Source organism: Taudactylus pleione, unplaced genomic scaffold, assembly GCF_031769625.1.
Source record: "Taudactylus pleione unplaced genomic scaffold, aTauple2 ptg002601l, whole genome shotgun sequence".
NCBI lineage: Eukaryota > Metazoa > Chordata > Amphibia > Anura > Myobatrachidae > Taudactylus > Taudactylus pleione.
Genome location: NW_028286979.1, coordinates 480,713 through 498,891, shown reverse-complemented (window position 1 = coordinate 498,891; position 18,179 = coordinate 480,713). Strand labels below are relative to the sequence as shown.

Genomic DNA, 18,179 nt, shown 5'->3' with positions numbered 1-18,179 from the left:
CCAATACAGGAAGGATAGTATACGAAAAAAACGTAAATAATTATACAAATGCAGGAATAAACTATTTTTTTTAAAAGTGTAAATAAAAGAGAATGGAATTGGCTTATCTGATCATAAAACTGGTAAGTTCATAAAAAAAGGTAGAGAACAGGAGCATCCAACGTGTTTTGTCCTTGTATTGTACTTCTTCAAGGGATATACATATCCCCATCTATTGATATCAGTATATTTTGGTACCAATTAATAATTTATATAATACCCCAACATCTGCCCATTTCCTGGCAATTTGGGGACAATTTTCTAAAAGGAATCTTGTAAGCAAACATTAATATTTCCATATATGTATTTTATTCCCAGCAGATGGATGTAGCAGCCGGAGTGTCTCAGTGGATCATCTCGTTATAACTCAGAATGACATCACTCAAGATTCCCCAGTTATGCCTCCAGTACCTCTCAATGGAGATATATCACCTGATCCCTCTGATCTTGGGGAGTGTTCTAAAAACTCTGATATTGTTGCATCTGTTACATCTCGTAAAGTAGATACAATATTTCCCTGTTCTATAGATTCCAAATGTTCTACACAGAACACAAAGCTTATTACCCATCAGCCAGTTAAGAAGCGATTTCCATGTTCTGAGTGTGGGAAATATTTTACACATAAATCAAAGTTAGTTATACATGAGAGAAGTCACACAGATGAGAGGCCATTTCCATGTTCTGAGTGTGGGAAATATTTTAGCTCTAAACCAAGTTTAGTTATACATGAAAGACGTCACATAGGTGAGAAACCATTTCCATGTTCTGAGTGTGGGAAATGTTTTACACATAAATCAAAGTTAGTTATACATGAGAGAAGTCACACAGGTGAGAAACCATTTCCATGTTCTGACTGTGAGAAATGTTTTGCACAGAAATCACATCTTATTTCACATCAGAGAAGTCACACAGGTGAGAAACCATTTCCATGTTCTGAGTGTGAGAAATGTTTTGCACAGAAATCAGAACTTGTTCTACATCAGAGAAGTCACACAGGTGAGAAACCATTTCCATGTCTTGAGTGTGGGAAATGTTTTACACTGAAATCACATCTTGTTACACATCAGAGAAGTCACACAGGTGAGAAACCATTTCCATGTCTTGAGTGTGGGAAATGTTTTACACAGAAATCAGATCTTGTTATACATCAGAGAATTCACACAGGTGAGAAACCATTTCCATGTCTTGAGTGTGGGAAATGTTTTATGCAGCGGTCAGATCTTAATACACATCAGAAAAATCACACAGGTGAGAAGCTGTTTACATGCTCTGAGTGTGGGAAATGCTTTACACAGAAATCACATCTTGTTACACATCAGAGACGTCACACAGGTGAGAAACCATTTCCATGTTCTGAGTGTGGGAAATGTTTTACAGAGAAATCATATCTTGTTACACACCAGAGAAGTCACACAGGTGAGAGGCCATTTCCATGTTCTGAGTGTGGGAAATGTTTTACATGCAAATCAACTCTTGTTACACATCAGAGAATTCACACAGGTGAGAAACCATTTACATGTCCTGAGTGTAAGAAATGTTTTACATGCAAATCAGCTCTTGTTACACATCAGAGAATTCACACAGGTGAGAAACCATTTTCATGTCCTGAGTGTAGGAAATGTTTTACACGGAAATCAGGTCTTGTTATACATCAGAGAAGTCACACAGGTGAGAAACCGTTTCCATGTCCTGAGTGGTGTTAGGTGATACTTTGTGTTTGCAAGTGAGAATATTTTATCCAAAGTACCTGAGTAAGCATAGTATTTCTCCTGTCCCAGGCTCTTTAGTGACCTTTTCACGTTTCTTTTTTGTTATGGCCTAATAACAGAGGAATATGTGGATGTACATGATCCTTCAGCAATTCATGAATATATACACGCTTATGTATTTTATTATTTCCTGCATTGCAATTAAGAGCATATAGAAATGACTGAGAATATACATATTTGTTGTGCGAGTTGCGGAAGGACGCACTTGTCGAATGGCTTCGGGCCTAGAGAGGATAAGGCCTTCCCTTTCTCTCTAAAGTAAGCAAGTGAGCGTCTGTTGCAGCAGCCATCTTCTTTAGTATTTTAGCTAAAGGTATGTTAAAGGATATATTAAAAAGTGTGTAGAGATTAGTTTAGTTTTATTTCTTTGCAGGTGTAATTAACTGCGGAGATATGTATAGGTTAAATTGTTATATACAAGGTTTTAGCAATAAGAATTATGGTTTTAAAATGTGTCAGTTTTAGTGTGTGCAGAATAGGAGACAGCAAGTCTCAGGAATTTTATAAACAAAAATAGTTAAATCAAGATGGCATTTATCTGCAAAAGTCAGAGGTGAAGGCTAGATGAGCAATTATGTTAGAATTCTACATGGGAACAAAAAGATATCACAGAATAATATAAATCTTATGGTTAAGACACAGATGACCAATGAGGGCCTAGCACGTACGAATATTAATTAAATTAATGTTAATTGGAGGTATAGACAAGTTATAGTATAAACTCATGGGAGACAGAGGGGAGGGGGGGCAGTCGGAGAACAGAGGAGAGAGCACACAGCACGGAAGGGTCTGGGGGTGCTGGTGCCGTACGTATGTATGTATGAAATTGGCTGACTGGTATTCTGCACTGGGTGTCATAAATTTATTTTACAGGTATTCCCTACTGCATGTTTTTGTTGTAATTCTGCACTGGCAAAATACGTGTATAATAAAGCTGTTCTTAAGCAAAAGCATTGTCATTTATTTTAGAATCTGTATTTGTGTGAATTATTTAATTATCCTTTGTAACAAGTAAGGTTTGTAAGTAATCCAGTACATATCGCGTTATCAGGCCTCATTCTGTTACTGTACATATCGCATTCTTGTGTATTTGTTAATTTGTTTTTGAAACCTGATAGACAAGTTCTTGCAAAAATCCTCCCCCCAATTCACATTTCTGGAGTGATGATTCCAGGTTCCCGGAGGAATGTGAGGCTATAAACTGACACTGAATGTGAGCCGCATGTAATGTGGGCGCAATTCTAGCCAACTGCCTCCATCACAATTCTCTTGGCGGTATCCTGAGTCAGACACTCACCACTCTCCACTGACTAGATCAGCCGCCATGGCCAGTAATGGCAACTTACACCTACCCAATACCTGACAATGACATGGAATGGCCAAATGCAGAACTCCTATTAGCACGTACTTACATCTATACACCCACGTGTGGACGCCCTGCTGAGATGTAGTCACTCCCATTTCGCCATAAGTTATGAGTCTAAGATATGAGCACCTCAGAATCACTTATTGCTTACACCTATTACTAAGAAAGAAAAGGCTGGTACACAATGAGGACACAGCAATAGTGAGGCATAAGCACTGTCCTATATGTGGGTGCACCGGAAGCAGATGCATTATGGATATATTAGTGTCTTTATAAGACCGTGCTCGCTCTCTCTCTTATCTGAGCAAAGAGGATGCTGCAAGGATCTTTTTCAAAGTTTTGTGCCGATATTTTTATATAGGCTACATTGTAGTTTTATTTTTCTGACATCACTTTATATTCTGACTTCTCTTGTCTTGGGCTGGGATCAGCTACTATTCACCATTGCGCCGGCTTCCCCTGATCTTCCTGATGGTCAGACGCCGGGTTGAGCGGCAGGTGGTGCACTGAATTCTCCCTGGAGTCTACTAGGACTTCCATGTGTGTGTCCTGGTCCCATGGTGGCGGTCATGGGCGCATTTATGTTGGTCTCTATCACCTGACTAGTCCCTCATCCAGTGGTAGCCTTGCCAGCTCTCAGCTGACTCTCTGATAGCTACCTAGGAGTATAAAGCATGACTACAGGTAACAGGAAGGGGCCTGTTCAACTTTGTTCACTCTCCAGTGACTGTGGCCCTTACATCGCTCCAGGATCCATGCTCAGATATTCTCGTGCTTCTCCGCCTTAGGATCTCCAGTGTGCTCGTTCAGCTCTCACACTGATTTCTGGTGTTCAGCTCTCATGCTGATTCATCAGTGTATCTATTTAGGAGACATTCTCCAGTGATACCCTTACGTGCCATCCTCCAGTGTACTCTCTACGAGTTGTTCTTCAAGTACATCCTCTACGTGTCTCACCAGTGTATTCTCTATGAGTTATTTACCGTTGTAGGTACTTATCTTTCTCTACCCTGCCACCTTGTCTCATTGCTAGTTTCTGGGTACCTGACCAGAGGGCCGCGACCTGCTCACTGGGTGCCGCGAAGCCCAAATACCAATTCAGTGATCACGCTTTGCCTAAAAAATGTGGGTCCCAGGGAACCCTCTATTTAAAAAATTGGGGTCCTACCCTGACCTTTTCTGGGTCCCATCTAAATTAAGGTTATCTGTAAATCTAACAATTTAGCAGCTACATCCCATGAAGCATGTAGCAGATGACATTGGCCCTGGTAGGAAAAAAACAAACACATGAAAAAACACACACACTATGGCCCTGATAGGAGAAAAATATATAAACACTTTGTATTTATTTCCTGTTGGGGCCAATGTGTTTATATCTTTTTTCCTGTGGGGGCCAATGTGTTTGTATTTATTTCCTGTTGGGGCCAAACACATTGGCCCCCACATGAAACAAGATATAAACTCATTGGCCCCCCCAAGAAAAAAGCACACTGGCCCTCACAGGAAAAAAATATATAAACACATTGGTCCCCACAGGAAAAAATATATAAACACATTGGTCCCCACAGGAAAAAATATATAAACACATTGGTCCCCACAGGAAAAAATATATAAACACATTGGTCCCCACAGGAAAAAATACAAATACATTGGCCTCCACAGGAAAAAATATATAAACACATTGGTCCCCACAGGAAAAAATACAAATACATTGGCCCTCACAGGAAAAAAATATATAAACACATTGGTCCCCACATTAAAAATATATAAACACATTGGCCCCCACAGGAAAAAATATATAAACACATTGGTCCCCACAGGAAAAAATACAAATACATTGGCCTCCACAGGAAATAATAGAAATACACTGGCCCTCGCAGGAAAAAAAATATATAAACACATTGGCCCCAAAAGGAATTAAATACAAACACATTCGCTCCCACAGGAAAAAAAAAACATTGTCCCCCACAGGATAAAAAATACAAACACATTGATTCAAATTCATTGCAGTGCACCTTTCTCTGCTGTGTCACTGCATCACTGTAGCAGAAGGCGGCATGCAGCTACACGATGTCATGTCACATCATAACCATCTCTGGGTTACTCCAGGATCGGGCTGCCTGAGTCACCTGGAAAAGTCCTGTGCTGCCAGGCTACAAAGATGCAGCACGGAGAGTGCAGGCAGGAATACATCAGAATATGTGGGGCCTAATAAAAATTAAACAAGTAGCGTTCCCCAATCAGAGGCACACAGATACGGGGAAGTGGGCAGATGCTCACAAAGGCTGGGGGTCAGAGGCACATGTGGGGAAGGGGGGGGCAGAGGCACACATGGGGAAGGGGGGCAGATGCTCACAAGGGCTGGGGGGTCAGGCACATGTGGGGAAGGGGGGGCAGAGGCACACATGAGGAAGGGGGGGCAGAGGCACACATGGGGTAGGGGGGGCAGAGGCACACATGGGGAAGGGGGGGCAGAGGCACACATGGGGAAGGGGGGGCAGAGGCACACATGGGGAAGGGGGGCAGATGCTCACAAAGGCTGGGGGGTCAGAGGCACATGTGGGGAAGGGGGGGCAGAGGCACACATGGGGAAGGTGGGGTAGAGGCACCCATGGGGAAGGGGGGCAGATGCTCACAAAGGCTGGGGGGTCAGAGGCACACATGGGGAAGGGGGGGCAGAGGCACACGTGGGGAAGGGGGGGCAGAGGCACACATGGGGAAGGGGGGGCAGAGGCACACATGGGGAAGGGGGGCAGATGCTCACAAAGGCTGGGGGGTCAGAGGCACACGTGGGGAAGGGGGGTCAGAGGCACTAAGAATTATAGGTATAAAATGTATAAGTCATAACACACACACAACAGCTGACAGCAAGTCTCAGTTATTATATAACAAATGAGGTAAGTGAGATAGCATTTACCTGCAATAAGATTTCTACATGGGAACAAAAAGATAACACAGAATTATGTCTAAGGTACAGATAGCCAATAAAGACTTAGAGCCGTATTCAATTAAGGAGCGTAAAGTCTGCGCTGGACTTTTCGCTCCACATTGGAGCTTTTCTGGGGATAAAGTATTGGGCGCATGCCTGCTTTATCCCCGTTTTCAATTTAAAATGAGCAAAAACAGGACCCCTTGAATGTGGATTTATAAAACAAAAACGGGAATTTTTGGGAAATATGTCTGGGACCCCCCTAAAGATGTTCGGACATGGAGGATCACTATTGGTACCCCCATTTTTTCCTGCTGAAGGAGGTCGGAGTTTCTAATAGCCGCGGCAGGTGCTTTTTTGCGGCTATGAAGAAGGGGTGAAGAATACCACTTAGATTTTTTTGGGGGGGAAAATAACTATTGCTATCAAATTTGGGGTACATGAAAATGGGGGTAAGCATTTTTTTAAGACCCTAAACTGATTTTTCAAAATTCTGCAAAAATGCAACCTGCATTCTAGAAAACACCTGCCGCATACATGGGGACCCCCCTGAGGCTATTCCGCTAATTTTTTAAAAAATTCCAACACTTTTTTTTTTTAAACCCCAAAATGAAAGTACATTTTTTGGGATGTGCCGATTTTGTCAAAAAAAAAGTTTTTTTTAAAAAGTTTATTTTTAAATGACATTAGCAGGTGTGCAGGCTATTTTTTTTTAATCCTGCACCCCTAAACCCCAATTCTGTACTTTTTTTCGCCATGTAAAAAATGGTGAAAACTTATCCCCGGTTTTTTTCAAAGACGTTTCGCACTGGCAAAAAGTCTATGAAATTGAATACGGGGATAATTAAAATAGGCAAAAATGACGTCATCGGCGACAAATTATCGCCGATTCCGACTTTTCGCTCCAAATTAAATATGGCCCTATGTTACATACAAATATTAATTGGATTGATTGCACTAATAAGATTAATTCAATTTATACACAAAATTAAGGTATAAATATGAGCAGAGAAAGAGGGAGGGGGGAGCAGTCAGAGAACAGGAGAGAGCACAGAATGAGGGTCGGGGGTGCCGTTACGTATGTATGAAGTATTCGCTGACTGTTGTCCTGCTATTCTGTACTGGGTGTCACACATTTATTTTACAAGTATCCCCTATTGCTGTTGGTATAACCTATAACCTATGTTTTTTGTTGTAAGTCTGCATTGGCAAAATATATGTATGATTAAGCTGTCTTTAAGTAAAAGCATTGTCATTTATTTTATAATCTGTATTTGTGTGTAATTATTTCAGTGCTCACTATAACAAGTGAGGTTTGTAAGTAATCCAGAATTATCAGCGTTATCAATTATCAACGACAAACTCTGGCGCTCTCTCTAGTCATTAACCAGCTCAAACAATATGGTCCTGACAGTACTTGTCTATTTCATTGGCGGTAAACTCCTATTCCTCAAAAATTCATGGATTGCCTGTGCGTGTCATGCCTCTCACATCTCCTCTAAGGGAGTTTTTTGGGAGTTTCTGTACATTTTGTATTGAACTCTTTTTGAAAACACCCAGGGGAAGTATGTTGTTTTTTTTTTTTTTTTGTCTGCAGAATACATTTGACTCCCTCTTCATCCTGGCTCTTATGTTCCCCCACCCTTATCTCATGATGTATTGAAGAGAAAACAAGGGGACATTAAATCAGCGCTCCACATGCTGTATTGAAGAGAGCTGTTGAGTTTGTCATGCAATCCCCTACTACTGCTGTGCTAGGTTTAGAAGACCTTAATAATCTTAGACCCTACCTTGTATAGGTGGCATGAATCCTCTGGTTCTCCTCTGTAGGGAAGAGGTAGATTTACACATTTTGTGAGAGGTCTTGGCTGGGTTGATGCTTGGTGAGTAATATGTCCTGGTGTAGGCCAATTTTTTTGTATCTCACATACCTGTCACTCCTTTTTGAGGATTGACCTGGTTCTGTTTTTTTTCAGATTGCTTCCCAAATATCTTTGGTCGAATATATTAAACCAGAGGTATTTCAGATTATCCTCCACTTATTGTAGATTTGGACTTAGCTAGTCCTCATGGACAGGGATTTTGGAAATTACACCCATCCTGGCTATTACAGATGGGTGCTCGGTCTGAAGTAGAACTTGGTATTGGATAGTTTTCTTATACTATATGGATGACCTCTGTGTGGTGGGATGAGCCTTCCATGAAGCAGGTCAAACAAATCAACATGGCGAACCATGTGGGGGATCTCATACCCCATGCTATACTTCACCATAAGCATACTAATTTAGGGCCTGATTCAGAGCCGCTCACAAAAAGCGAGCGCTCGCTCTGAATCAGGGAGTGTTTTTTTTTTTGCTGCGGCCTCTTGGCCGCTCGTATAGCTGTGGGTTACCACCCACAGCTTATGCTTGCAGCCATGATGATGGTCGCGATGGTCAAGACCATCGGGCTTGCGATGAGACCCTTGCGGTAGGGTCTCATTGCCGCAAGCCCCAGTGGACTTCCTGCACTATTAGAGCAGGAAGTCCACCTACTGACATCACTAGTGATGTCAGTAGGGCCGTCCACAAATGGAGGCGTTCCTGCAGGAACGGCTCCGTTTGCTCAGCCATCCCCCTTCCCCGCCTTCCAAACTGGGCAGCTGTCAATCAACATCGACAGCTGCCCCTTTTGGATGCGAGCGCCGGAGCGAGTGCTTTTTTCGCTCGCTCCGGGCCTCGCGCGTGCGCACTGGCCACCATTGACCCACTTGCGAGCGGGTCTGAATCAGTCCCTTAGTACGGTGGTATTTCTGACTGTCATAATATCCATTCTTGTCCCTTAAATTATAAAAATAAAATAATAAGGGAATAAACTCATATTTTAATCTTATAAGGCTTCTAGTAACAACTTTTTTGAGAATGTTTTTGGGAACAGGTTTGAATCACAATCGTTGGTAAAAACTAAACTTAGGAACAATTAGAACTAATTAATATAAACTTAATCAACTCAGTCTTAATTAGAACACTCTTGGCTGACATCAAGGCAGGTGGCGAGTGCATGTGCACTCACCGCGAAAGCGCTCACCACACTAAACCGCCATCACTACACCAACTGGCAACATCGCGACTCTAGCTACACAAAATGGCCACTTGCATGCAGTAATTTTTATAGATGTCTAGGAGCTTAAATCTTGCTGGGCTACGTCATACACCACCTACTTCACCGAAGGGTAGAGTCATTTTATGAGAGACTTTGCTAAATGTGGCTTAGCTTAAAATGTTCTACAGCACAGGTTCTGAAACGCAGTCCTCAAAACCCCAAACAGTGCATGTTTTCCAGATCTCCTCACGGAAGCACAAGTGAAATAATTAGCTCCACCTGTGGATCTCTTAAAATGTGTCAGTGAGTAATGAATACACCTTTGGAAAACGTGAACTGTGTGGGGTCCTGAGGACCGAGTTTGAGAACCACTGTTCTATAGGAATAGAGAGGTGGAACTTGAGTCTATGAGGGGTATTCAATATGAAACGTTAACTTCAATGTCGAAGTTAACGTTTCATATCGAAGTTTTTACCTGCGTTAAAGTATCGGGCGCGCTCCCGCTTATCCCCGTATTCAATATAAAATTATCGAAAACAGGAACCTCCGAAGTTGGATTTGCGTAAAGTTACGATTTTTTCCTTAAAAAATTTGTAAGACCCCCCTAAAGTTGTAAAAACATGGGGGATCACTATGGGTACCCCCGTTTTAGCCTTTAAATGAAAGTCGGGGATTTAAATAGCCGCAGCAGGTGTTTTTTTTCCCGACATTGAAGAAGTGTTGCAGAAGAGCACTTAGGTTATTTTTTTCGTTTTTTTAAGGGGTCCCATCAAATTTGGGGTACATGAAAATGGGTAATAGCATATTTTTAAGTCCCTAAAGTAAGTTTTTAAAACTTTGATCTGCATTTGTGCACCTGCCGCTATAATTCTATTCTTCAAAACACCTGCCGCATACTTGCAGAATAGCCCTGAACCTATTTCCCTATTGTTAAACAATTTTTTCCCATTTTTTTTTTCACCCCAATTTTTAAATTAATTTTTTGGAGTGTCCCTATTTTTTTTTGAAACCCAAATTTATTTTTTTAATGGTGTCCCGATTTTTTGTAGGACATTTTTTTGGGAACATTTCCTTTTAAGGGGACATTCCCAAAACTACAGGCTATTTTTTATAAGCCTACACCCCCAAACCCCTATTCTGAATTTTTTTTCACTTGCTATAGTGCTTAGAAAAATTATCCCCGTTTTTCAAAAAATGACCCTTGAGCTCATTTAAGGAAAAAAACGGGAATTTTCGGGAAATATGCCTGGGACCCCCCTAAAGATGTCCTGACATGGGGGATCACTATGGGTAACCCCATTTTGCCTGCAAAAGAAAGTCGGGTTTTTAAATAGCTTTGCAAGGTGTTTTTCCCTGCCGCGGCTATTAGAAACCCCGACATCCTTCAGGAGTTAAAAATGGTTGTACCCATAGTGATCCCCCATGTCTAGACATCTTTAGGGGGGTCCCTAGAATATTTTCCGAAAATTCCCGTTTTAGTTAACCTGTAAAAAAAAAATTGTAAAAATGTTGAAAAAAAATTACATAAGGTCCCCCCCCCCCCCCCCCAAAAGCCAAACCAGCCCCAGGCTAGCCAGCCAGTGGTGGTTTCTAAAAATACGGGGAACAAAATTTGTAGGGTTCCACCGTATTTTAGAAACCAACACCAGGCTGCAGGGACTAGTGCTGGTTTTAAATATAGGGGGCAAAAACGACGTGGGGTACCCCCTATATTTAAGACCAGCACCAGACCCAACCGACCGGGGTGCAATGCCACAGCCCGGAGACCCAATCACCGTGGCTCCAGGTCCAAAGCATTACACCCCAAGTCGGTCAGCGGAAGCCGGTGAGCTCGGGGGAGTCGGGGACCCCCAAAAAAGGGTCCCCCCTCTCCCGAGCACCACAGGCTTACGCTGAAGCCTGGGGCTCTTACCCATACCCCTTGCTTGGTGGGTATGGGGGTAATAGGGGGGCCAAATAATGTAACACTATTGTACTTTACAGTGGAACTACAAGTGCCAGCATGCCTGCCATTTTGCACTTGTGGAACTACAAGTGCCAGCAGACATGCGGCACCTGTAATTTCACTGTAAAATAAATAGTTAAAAAAAGACAAAACACACACACCGTGCCCAGTATAAGTTTATTACATACAACTACCCATTCACACATACTTACCTATACCAGATGTTTCTGTCCCCTTCTCCAGTAGAAATCCATGGTAGCTGGCCCTATAAGGAAGATTTCATACTCACCTACATCCAGCGCTGGTCTCCGCAGTAATCCATGGGTGTTTTAAAACAAAAAAAATGTGTTACCCGGTCCACGCTACAAGCTATCTGTATGTGTGTTGTCACACATATACATAGCTCCCGAATGGCCGCTGATGGCACCTCACGGGGCATTGCAGTCCTGAGAGCCAATCAGCGGCCGCGCTGACTGTAGCGCGGCCGCTGATAGGCTCCGGCAACTGACAGTTCCCACGTGGTGTGAATCAGCCCACGTTGTCTCAGGGTCCTTGCCTTTCCCTGGATCGTTTGTCTTTGACTGCGTCCCTACTGTGGTCTTAAGGCTTCTCTGGCTCTGTCATCATCGGGATGTTTAGAGTGTGTAGGCCAGCTTTTGCTGGGATCTACCTCAGAATGTCGCATACATAATTCTTATGGTATCGTACCTGTAGCTATGATCCTCAGGTGTGTAGGATTTCCAGAAGTTCTGGCATTCCTTCCAGCAGACTTGGGTCTAGCCCTCCGCCTAGCCTCCCTGAAAGTGCGGGTCTCTACTCTGTCAGTATGGTTCAGATGTTGAGTTGCTCCACTCCCAGGTATCCAGACCCTCCTTCAGGGTGGTTTATGGATTCTACCTCCCTTTATCCCCCCTAGGGGCTCCTTGGGATTTAGCAGTGGTTCTTTGTGCCCTCCTGGGGCCTTCATGTGAACCACTAGTTTTATTAGCCCTTACGTGGTTTATGGCTTAGACTCTTTCTTATGGCGTTGGCATCCGCCAGGAGAGTGTCGGAATTGGGAGCGTTCTCAGGGGCCTCCCTCTTCTGGATATTTTGCCAAGACAGGGTTGTGAGTCGAACTTGCCCTGTGTTTCCTCTTAAAGTGTTTTTTGAGTTCCATATTATTCAGGAACTTTTTGTACTGACATTTCAGTTTCCAGTCCTATCGGCACGGTGGCCTCATTGACTGTGGTCCAGCCTCTCAGGATTTACATGATCTGTTCAAGTTCCTTCAGGGAAACAGACTCCTTATTTGTGGTCTAGGATTTCTGGATTTCACAGGAAAGGATGGCCGGCCAATAAACAGATATTGGCTGGTTGACTTCGTATGCCTATCTCGGGGGCCTACACATAGGAAGGCCTTTCTGTTTTTGTTGATGCTTATTTTACTCAGGCTGTGGGCTCCTCGTGGGCAGCTTGCTGTGATATCCTAGTATAGTATCCTAGTATCCTCGACTGTTCTGCCTTGCAAGGTGGCCATGTGGTCTGTCCACCCCTCTTTAATGTTCTTTGCATTGGTATCCTTTGCCTCTCAGGATGCTTCCTTTGGCCGATGGAATCTCCTCTCAGCACAGGAGCATCTCTACCCTTATAAGGACTGCTTTGTGACACCCCCAAGGTCAACCCTGTGGACCCTGAAGTAGAAAACAAGAACTTACCTTTGTTATCTCTGTTTCTACAAAGTACATAGGGTCCACAGGGCGCCAGCCCTCATGCACCTGGCTTCATATGGGCTGTGTTACTGGTCACCGGTTTCCTGTCTCCTTCTCTGTTAGTATGGTTCTTGAGTGTTCCAGTCTTCTCTTTCCTCCTCTGGCCTTTGGCTACTTACAAAATGAGGTGTCTCTGGCTTGGGGGTGGAGATATAGGGAGAGTGGACCCAGTGCATCCTTGGAGCTGAAAGCTTTGCGTGGTGCCCGGATTTGGTTACCCAACCTATACCCCAAGGTCAACCCTGTGGACCCTATGGACTTCGTAGAAACAGAGATAACAAAGGTAAGTTCTTACCATATCTCTTGTTATTCAGCGCTGAGAGGTCTATGAAGCTGCTTAGCATGTATTAAAGGTACATTGCTTAAAAACAAGTTGTAAGAAAAGGTGTGTATGTTAAAACTCTGTTCTGTTTTGCAGTTTTCCATCTGTTATTTTTCCTCACCACCTGGGGTTACCAGGGCTCCCAATATGTGAGCTGCAGTTATGGATGTGACCAGAGATGGTGGTGTTATGAGGTCAGGTAATTTAATATTCAGGTCAGCTGCCTATACAAGTCTAGAAAAATAGGGAGAGCGCTGGACAGTGATATTATATTTATTATAATTTAAAAAATTGAATAACACACATATAATTAAATATACACATATGATATACACATATAATATATGATGCAACAATAATGAAAATAATTATATATATAAAAAAAAGTATATAAAAATTCCTAGGTCTAGGATCAAAGCAAACCAGTAATGTGGATAGCAAATAGGAGCTCCTAATGGGTCAATAGAAGATATTAGTATATATTAATATGTGGACATGACAGCGGTTGTTAGTATATGAAGAGCTGTAGAACGAAGAATGTCTCATATGTTAGTACATCCACATATAGTGGGAAAGTTCATAGAGAAAGCTACAATAAGCAGAAGTCCTGCACATGCAGTCACCCAGCAGAGAAGGGGTTAATGAGAGTTAATAAATCTAGTCCATAGACTCGGTAGACCTGAAATTAAAACGTGCATATAGGTATGGGCCAGCCAATGGTGTCTCTGTTACAGTACCCAGGTGACACCAATGCATAATCCCGCTGAATGCCGGCATCCCGGTTAGTCAGCGCTAAAGCAGGTACCTGTGTTGGCGGTGGTCAGCGTGAGCGTGGCCCTCTGTGACTTAGTAGAAGAGAGCCGCGTGTGCAGGAAAAAGTTCCCGGTAGGGGATCTATACTGCTAGACCGCTGGAGGGTTCAGGCGTCCACCGCGTGTGGGTCCCGGCGGCTGGATGAATAAAGCCACGTCTCTCAGTGGCAGAGTGGAGCGGGCTCACTGTGTGGAGGGGGCGTGACCAATCGGAGGCTCTCTCAGTCCGGATCCTAGACTTGTCCACTGACGCGTTTCTCAGCCAATTAGGAGGGCCGTTTCATCAGAGGTAGCTAACTGGTTCAAGTGACCAGTATTTAAACAGGTATGGGATAACTTAATTAATACTATCTCATGTGTTATTAATTAACAGTCAAAAACCTTTAGATCTCTCATGGTCTTATAAAAATAAATATATAAAGATCTATCATATATATAACAAGAATTGGACACTTGTACAAACAGAGAATAAAGAATCATGAATAATACATATAATAATAGTAATAATGATCCCTACATTGATACTCTCATAATAGCAACAATCATCATGACTTAATTAGTGATGGACCAAATAAAAACCTATATCATTAATTCCTAAACCGATAAATGAAACAAATTAATTATCATAAAAGGAATATAGAAAATTGTTAGAAAAACATATTTATAATAATGATAATAATGATTATAATAATAATAATAAAATAATAAAAAATATAAATTAGAAAATACATAGTCAATAAGAATAATTCAAACATATTGATCAATACTGATGGCCGAGTAAAGACTCAGGTATATATAATCATGAGCACTGAATCAGTCTGAATACGTATATATACGGCCATATAGGGACAATCAATAAACAACAGACAAGGACCATAATTGGCCAAAATAAAAGATAACCTAAAAATGGTCTACTCAACTATAAAGAGACAAAGGGGACATTAATGTGTGAAATCAGTGAAACTAGTCACTGAATAGATGGGGAGAGAAGACAAAAGGATGGAAAAAAGCACAGAATTGAAACAGAGAGATGGAAGGTCACCTTAAGTCTGCCTGATCCCAGCACTCATTGCTGGGTCAGTAATTGTTCTGCCTTTCACCAATGTTACTGGACTTGTATACATGTGAGCTTCTGTGATCTGTGAAGTATATCGGCCTTGTCAAGTTTATCTGTCTTACAAGCTTGTCTGTCATCCCAAGAATATCAGCATTCTCAAATCTGAATTTATAAATGTACCTACATTCTTAGCATCGTACTATTAAAGTATACCTGCATTATCATTATCTTACCTGCACTCCCAGGTCATTGTATTCTCCATCAATAAACATCATTCTGAATTGATTGCTACATTCTGTGACTTGCGACTCACCTCCCGCCAGAGGGTACATAACAGTATATAGGCACTAATACTATTTATTCAACAATCAAAAAATGTGATTAAAAGACTCATCCAGTGCCGATGGTAAAGATTAATGTAGGTGGCAGAGCCTAACTAGCCCTGACTCTCTCGACTTTATCCTTTGGCAATCTGGCTGGTGGTAAAATGTTCTCCGGTGACCAATGAAGGGACTCCACTTTGTGCTCCAAATCTACGGTGCACTGCTGGTCGCCCACCGTTTCATACCAAATTTGCTTTTTCAAGTACCATTGTTATGAAATAATGAAAAGCCTGGATTATCATATGTTACAATATATTAATACTGGTATCTGTTTATTGTATTTATTATTATGCTAGATGTATAGAACACTGAGGGTATGTAGAGTACTAGTTGGAATATTTTGGTTATTTATGACTATTCATTTAAAAAATATATGCATATGTCTTCTTGCTATTAAAAAGTATATAGTATACTATAGGAAATATATAGTATACTATAGGGAATGATATTTGTAAAGATGTTGTAGTGAATTTATTATTAAATGGTTCGATAAGGGTTTTTATGCTCTTGTAATATCTATCTCCTTTATCCAACCAACAAAATGGTGGAGATTATATTTGAGACAAGATGGATAAAGACTGGGCACTTGTACAATACTGAATTTCAATATCTACTCACCCATGGAATATGAACTACTAATAAAAAGCAGTTAGTCCCCCTGCTGGTTACTATGGAAACGGCTGCTCATGACTTCCGGTTCAGCGCCTTTTCAATCAGAGTAAAGAATGTTGGGGTGTCAACCAATCTGCGCAAAGCAGCCTCAAATGTTCCCCGAATCCATGTGGATATCACCTACTCCACTATATCAAACACTATATACATACACTAGGAATGGGGGATCAGAAATAGGCGCTTAAGACAAAAGAAATATCACAAGTAAATAATAAATATACAGTCCTTAAAATTGTTGTTCCTCATGTGAAGTTTTTTTGGAATATAACATTGAACATGAGAATTATCGGTATATCAATGACCTATAACTCTGCCATATGGAAAAGGAGAGAGAGTGTAACACCCCACGTGCTGAGAGAGCGTACCCCACTCACAGAAGGAATTTAATGTCGGTTCCTCAAAAAGTATCCTTAAAATTCAATTTCACCCAATGTGTTTGTTGAAAGAATCGGATGTGTATTCTGCATACTATAACTCACTTATAGTAAAAGACGTACACTCATAAAGGTATCTCTTGTTATGGAAGTAGCGTACCCAAACTCACACTGAGGGAGGTAAGGTCTTGCACATCAAGGTTTCTTTGACCCAGTAAGGCTGTTCAGCTATAATTCAAAATACAGTTCACACCGGATAGTATATCTCTCAATAACGGTGGAATAGTTCAAGAAAAAGGTTGTTTATTTGGATTATTTGTGTGTTTCGCAATAATAATAAAATCAAATTTCCTTAAACAGCGGTGTTACAGTCAGTAAATAGATTAGGGGATCAATGCAACACTATCCCTCCTAAGTGTGTAACATCGCTGCTTCCTCACTCACTTGTGATTCATACAGTTAAGGAATTAAAGTTGCTACAACAGTCACACTGACAGAATGTATCATTTATGCTGATACACTATATTCATGGGCACTCACTGAATGTAACAATCTGGAAATTATTGATATTCTAAAGGTGGAATCAGTATGAAGTACCGGCGGATCAATAGCTCAATAGATGCCGGAACCCCAAACATCCTGACAGGGGTGGTAAGAATACGATCCCTACCCCTCCCTTAGTGGTGCCTAACCCTAACCTCCCTCCATAGTTCCTAACCCTAACCTCCCCCCCATAGTGCCTAACCCTAACTTCCCCCCATAGTGCCTAACCCCCCCCCAAAGTACCTAACCCTAACCTCCCCCCATAGTACCTAACCCTAACCTCCCCCCATAGTACCTAACCCTAAGCTCCCCCCCATAGTACCTAACCCTAACCTCCCCCCCATAGTGCCTAACCCTAACCTCCCCCCATAGTGCCTAACCTCCCCCCATAGTGCCTAACCCTAACCTCCCCCTCTAGTGCCTGAACCTAACCTCCCCCCATAGTGCCTAAAGTTAACCTCCCCCTCTAGTGCCTGATCCTAACCTCCCCCCCATAGTACCTAACCCTAACCTCCCCCCATAGTACCTAACCCTAACCTCCCCCCCATAGTGCCTAGCCTTAACTTAACCTCCCCCTCTAGTGCCTGATCCTAACCTCCCCACCATAGCGCCTAACCCTAACCTCCCCCCCATAGTGCCTAACCTTAACCTCCCCCTCTAGTGCCTGATCCTAACCTTCCCCCATAGTACCTAACCCTAACCTCCCCCCATAGTACCTAACCCTAACCTCCCCACCATAGTACCTAACCCTAACCTCCCCACCATAGTACCTAACCCTAACCTCCCCCCCATAGTGCCTAACCCTAACCTCCCCCCCATAGTGCCTAACCCTAACCTCCCCCCCATAGTGCCTAACCCTAACCTCCCCCCCATAGTACCTAACCCTAACCTCCCCCCCATAGTACCTATCCCTAACCTCCCCCCCATAGTACCTAACCCTAACCCCCTTTTCCCACTTGCTGAACCTAACCCTCCCGGAGGGGGCTTCCAAGCCCCTTGGGAGATACAGGCAATTATAAACATATTCCATGAGACCATGCGGTGAACAGCGGAAACTCCAACGCACCCGTTTCACTGTATAAGCAGCTTTATCAAGGTTCAACATAAATGATACATTCTGAGTGAGGAAGCAGCGA

The 18,179-nt window shown here is 42.4% G+C and overlaps 1 protein-coding gene across 1 annotated transcript in view; it reads left to right on the top strand.

The window, feature by feature from the left end:
- LOC148431243 (uncharacterized) overlaps nucleotides 1–18,179 on the top strand; it is a 257,621-nt gene that overhangs the window by 117,718 nt on the left and 121,724 nt on the right. Inside the window, 1 exon segment of the mRNA XM_088466172.1 lies at nucleotides 793–1,557. Coding sequence (XP_088322298.1) covers nucleotides 793–1,557 — 765 coding nt within the window.